The following is a 5,061-nucleotide window of genomic DNA, read 5'->3' on the forward strand; positions in this document are numbered from 1 at the left end:
ACCGATTGATCGGTTATTATAATATATTATAAATAAATATACAAATATATGATAAAAAATTAAAAAAATATATAAAATATTATACTATAATTCTATAAATAATAAATAATATATTATATATAATACATATATATTCATTTATAATATATAGATAAAATAAAATATATACATACAATTCGGTCTCATTGATTTGGTTCGATTTTTCAGTTTTTCTTAAACAATCCTAATTCCAACTGATTCTAATTCCGATCTGAACCTTACATTCTAATTCTGAATCCATTAACAAACAGACCCTAACTATTTTCTGGTGGCACTTGTGAGTTGTGAAGCAATGACACTGTGGGTTTATTAATGCTAACGCGGCCCCCACTCTCATAAGCCAATTTCGACCACTTCACCAAAGTTATCAACATAAACACCCCAGCCCCTTGTCCCTCTCTCCATCTCCATCCACCGACCAACAAACATTCCCAAACTTCCCTCTTGCGCTCCACCTTCTCTCTCCTCTCCTCTCTCTCTCTCTCTCTATATATATACCTAACTTTCATCTCTATCACCTCTTCTCTACCATACCCATTCATTTCTTTTGCTTGGTTTCATCATCTTCAGGTCTGTTCTTCTTCACTTCTTAAATATGTTTTAATCATCTTGCTCTGTTCTATGACTCTATCTCATTTGCAACAGAGATGGGGATTAAGGAGTTGTTTGTCAGTTTGATGTTATCATTTGGATACGTATTCTGCGCTCTCCCTAGAAAGCCTGTAGACGTGCCCTTTCAGAAGAACTATGTGACAACATGGGCTGCCGACCACATTAGGTACATCCATGGCGGTTCCCGGGTTCAGCTCGTCCTCGACAAACACAGTGGTCAGTAGTCCAGACCCATGATGAAGTTCCTCAAAGCTTTTACAGTTTTGTCATTCTTATTTATGTATCTAGCTCTTTGGCTTCAAAAGCTTAGTTTTGTGAATTGTGACAAGGAACTGGATTTCAATCAAGAAGCTCCTACTTGTTTGGGCATTTCAGTATGAGAATAAAGATGGTTGCAGGCGATTCTGCCGGTATTGTCACCGCCTTCTATGTGAGTTTCTCTCCCTATCTCCATTTTATTCTCTTCAGTCTTGCCTTGGTCATCATTCATCAAATGGCGTTAAGACAATGGGCCCCATTTTTTGTCTAATAATTTAATTTTAGGCCCAATGCCTAGAAGGCTGGGCTTATCGTACCTTTCATAAGAATGGCAATGGGGCGGGATGGGTTTTTATGCACCCCGAGCATATTTACCCTAATGAGGTTGAAAATCTCAACCCAAATAGAAATTTTCGAATTTTACCTGCCCTGCACTGATGATTCAAACCTTCAAACCTATAAACCAATTTTTTTATAAAAAAAAAACCTATTGCATGCATGTTATTTAATATGTGTATAAAACTTATTTTTTATTGTATAATATAAAATAGTATATTATATACACATATTATTTATCGGGGTGGGTTCGACAAATACCACCCCCATTGTGAATGAACCCGACCAATGATCAAAAACCAACCCCGACCGGGCGGGGTGGATCAGAGTCCCGGCTGGGTCGATCAAATTTCCATCTCTAACCATACTTTGGCGCATCTAGAATATCCTCGCCAGTTTACTTGCTATTTGATATCGCATCGATCAACTTCTAAAGGGCCCATAAAGCTGTGGAAAAGCCTTAAAAGCGAGAGAGCGTTATCCATGTGGTCGGGATTATTTGATAAACCATGATTGATGGGGTCACACTCACACTCGCTTGTTGAAAGAAAAGGGTAAAATATAAAAACCTCCCCTGCAAGCTTTTAACAATCATAATTATGGTTTTTAAAATCGAATTTGAGTGGAACTGGTCAGGTGATTGATTTCGTTTTATCCTATAATCGTTATTTCGTCAAAAATAAATTGCTGATTTAGACAGTCGAACCATTCGAACCATCTAACTATTTGGCCATTTTTTGTTTATTTTTATTTTTTTATTAGAACAGGCCATCTGTTTGGTTTAAACAATCGGACCATTTGACCCTCTAACCAGTTCATTGTCGGGTTCAATTTTAAAAACCTTGATCATAATAACTTTTCTCAAGGCTTCACTTTTGACAAATACCTATGAATACCTCCCTTCCATCTTTTTCTCTGTTATGGAGACTTCAAAGTTATGAAATTATTTTACAACTTATTAGATTATTAGAGCATCTTTCAATATAATTCAGGACATCAGATTTGCCCTTCTAGACTTTACTAGGACTAACATTACTATAATTTTTTTTAACTAAAAAGCAAAATAAGTACTTATGACAAAATTAATGCATTAGGCCAACAATTAAATTGATTCCATAATATGCATAAAGCTAGAAGCTTACATTATGCGTATTTGTTAATTGCTTTTGATCCCGTTTTCCACCGTCTCAAATAGAATTGCTTCCATTTTGGCAGCTTTCGTCACAGAGCACAGAACATGACGAGATAGACTTCGAGTTCTTAGGGAACAGGACGGGGCAGCCCCACATTTTGCAGACAAATGTGTTTACCGGAGGGAAAGGAGACAGAGAGCAGAGGATCTATCTGTGGTTTGATCCAACCAAGCACTTCCATACCTACTCCGTCCTGTGGAATATGTATCACATTGTGTAAGTTCTTAACTCAATTCCTTCTCTTATTTATAGCACCCATCAGCTGGATCCCAGTGAACTGGAAGGTTTGAATAAGTGTTTTTGAACTGTCATTGACCGGGATGATTGGATTATTTGGCTTGAAAATTATTCGGGTAATTGGTTCTGTTTCACTTTGGTTAGCAACCAGCTGCCCTAGTGATCAAATCGTTGACTCATTCAACCTAAATAATGATTTTTTAACTGTTTTTTATTTTCAAACCACTGACTTGAAAACTGTTAGCCAAAGTGATTTCAATTCCGGATCAGTTTTTAAAACATTAATTTGAATTTTATTTTGGATTTGGAAAGTTGGTTATCTCAAAATGAAATATGAGATTATAACTTGCCATCTGTCTTACATAGTCATCAGGACCCACCATTTCATGGGTCCCATCTTGATGATTAATTGAGCCAAAATTCAGCTTTTACCTGAGTCCCTACCCTGAATACAGAGTGAATATTCTAGCGCTTTAAAGCTAATCCCAATTTCGCAAGCTCCGCCGGCAGCCCAAGATGGTGAGACACTTCATGGGCCACGCAATAAGTGGGCCAACCCATAAAGATAAATTGGATAGTGATCGATATAATGATTTATGGTAATGGCACTTGATGCAAACGGTTCCGATTGGATTCGAATGGAGTGATCTAATAATACAAATCTTAAAACCGGATCTTACAAACATCTATTTGAACCCAAATTCGTTAAGAATGTTAGATATATGAATCTGATCCGATTCGATTTGAATTCTGAAAATTTTAATAAGTTATTGAAAGGAGAAAGAACATAAGAGTTTATATATAGAAAAATAAAAATACAAATATTTTTCAACAATTTTTATTATATATATATATATATATATGTATTTTTATAAAAGTTAATAATATAAAAAATACAAAATTATAAGAGAGAGAGAAAGAGAAAGATCGGATTGGATAGGGGGTAATCCAAATATGATCCTATTCAATTACCTTACAGGAATATCTAAATCCGATAAAATAGGATTGGATTTGAATTTGGATTAGATCATGATCTGATCCATTTGCACCCTCATTGGCATTAGCACTTTCTCCTGAATAAGTTTTTCGATCACTTATTCAAAAAATTCCTACCCTTTTCCTAGGTGAATGAGTTATTTTTTTGCCTAGAGGAAAAGATATTAAAATTTAATGAGACAAAAATGCCCATTAACCAGATAAAAAAACTAACCTGGACAAAAATAATACGAGTAAATGCAATTATAAGTGATTTACAATAGTTTAATGGGGGCCTTAATGAAAATCTTCAAAGCCATTTAAAAAGTTGGTCTCTAATGGGTAGCCAAGCCCATTAGCCAGTAGTCTACAAAACCATTCCTTCAACATACAATACGCAATGCAGTGCATGTTAGAGAATATCAACGTATTCAAAAATCTTATCTAACAACTTAAGCTTTTATGTTGAATGATTCTTTAGATTATACCGTTATGATTTTTCCCTCAGGCCACATAGTTGTTATGCTTTGTATGTGACACAGTAAATTTATACAACGTGGCAGCTTCTTTGTGGACAACGTGCCCATAAGGATATTCAAGAACAGCAAGGATCTGGGTGTGAGGTACCCTTTCAATCAACCAATGAAGATCTACTCAAGCCTGTGGAATGCTGATGACTGGGCTACGAGAGGAGGATTGGAGAAAACTGATTGGAGCAAAGCTCCCTTTGTTGCTTCCTATTCATCTTTCCACGTGGACGGCTGTGATGCTTCTTCACCCCGATCCCTATGGGTGTGTGACACCAGAGGAAGGAATTGGTGGGACCAGAAAGCCTTCAGGGACCTGGACGGCCAACAATACAGGAGACTTAAGTGGGTCCGCAGGAAATACACTATATATAACTATTGTACCGACAGATCAAGGTACCCTAATGTCCCTCCCGAGTGTGCTAGAAACAGAGACATCTAAATCATAGAGCAAAGGAGATTATGTCGTGTGTGTTATGATTGTAGCTAGGCAGCTTTTATCTGCTGTATGCTTATATTATATTCAATCTAGTATGATATAATTATTTATTGTCTTTTTTCTTTCAAAATTTCAGTTGGAACTCAATGAAAGAAAAGTTAAATCAATCGATTCGGTTAACTGTCGATTTTCTATATTATTTAATCGAAATTGAACCAATACCTTTGATTTTTTAAAAATACTGAACCAATCGATTCAATTAATTGATTTTTTCAGTAGGTTCAGTTTTTTTTGCTTATCCTAGATGTTGGTACTAAAATTAGTAAATCATTTGTTTTAGAATTAATAAAATCCCTATTTCTTGTGCATTATTAAAGATAACTTTTTGAAGACAATCATATGATTCAAAAAGACAGCTATGGAGGATCTTCATTCCTTTACATGG

At 35.6% G+C, this 5,061-nt stretch overlaps 1 protein-coding gene across 2 annotated transcripts; it reads left to right on the forward strand.

Moving 5' to 3' along the window:
- The first annotated feature begins 382 nt into the window (after positions 1 to 382).
- Positions 383 to 4,796, forward strand: LOC148867482 (xyloglucan endotransglucosylase protein 2-like). 2 transcript variants are annotated; one of them, XM_088974581.1, is made up of 5 exons: positions 383 to 609; positions 685 to 867; positions 981 to 1,081; positions 2,461 to 2,654; positions 4,214 to 4,796. In XM_088974581.1, exons 2-5 carry the CDS (start codon positions 687 to 689, stop codon positions 4,617 to 4,619), a joined length of 882 nt encoding a protein of 293 aa, XP_088830707.1. In that variant the 5' UTR covers positions 383 to 609; positions 685 to 686; the 3' UTR covers positions 4,620 to 4,796. The 2 variants fall into 2 exon arrangements, with proteins under 2 accessions (XP_088830707.1, XP_088830708.1); XM_088974582.1 differs by having other exon boundaries at positions 432 to 609; positions 4,193 to 4,796.
- The last annotated feature ends 265 nt before the right edge of the window (positions 4,797 to 5,061 follow it).

The sequence above is a fragment of the Nelumbo lutea genome, chromosome 3 (assembly GCF_056320005.1).
Source record: "Nelumbo lutea isolate HS-2025 chromosome 3, American lotus-T2T, whole genome shotgun sequence".
NCBI lineage: Eukaryota > Viridiplantae > Streptophyta > Magnoliopsida > Proteales > Nelumbonaceae > Nelumbo > Nelumbo lutea.

Excerpts from the sequence above, each read along its gene's own strand:
- LOC148867482 (XM_088974582.1), top strand. The coding sequence starts at position 687 with ATGGGGATTAAGGAGTTGTTTGTCAGTTTGATGTTATCATTTGGATAC. Across the intron at positions 1,082-2,460 it reads GTATTGTCACCGCCTTCTAT|CTTTCGTCACAGAGCACAGA; the intron begins GTGAGTTTCTCT and ends CCATTTTGGCAG. Across the intron at positions 2,655-4,192 it reads TGGAATATGTATCACATTGT|TAAATTTATACAACGTGGCA; the intron begins GTAAGTTCTTAA and ends TATGTGACACAG.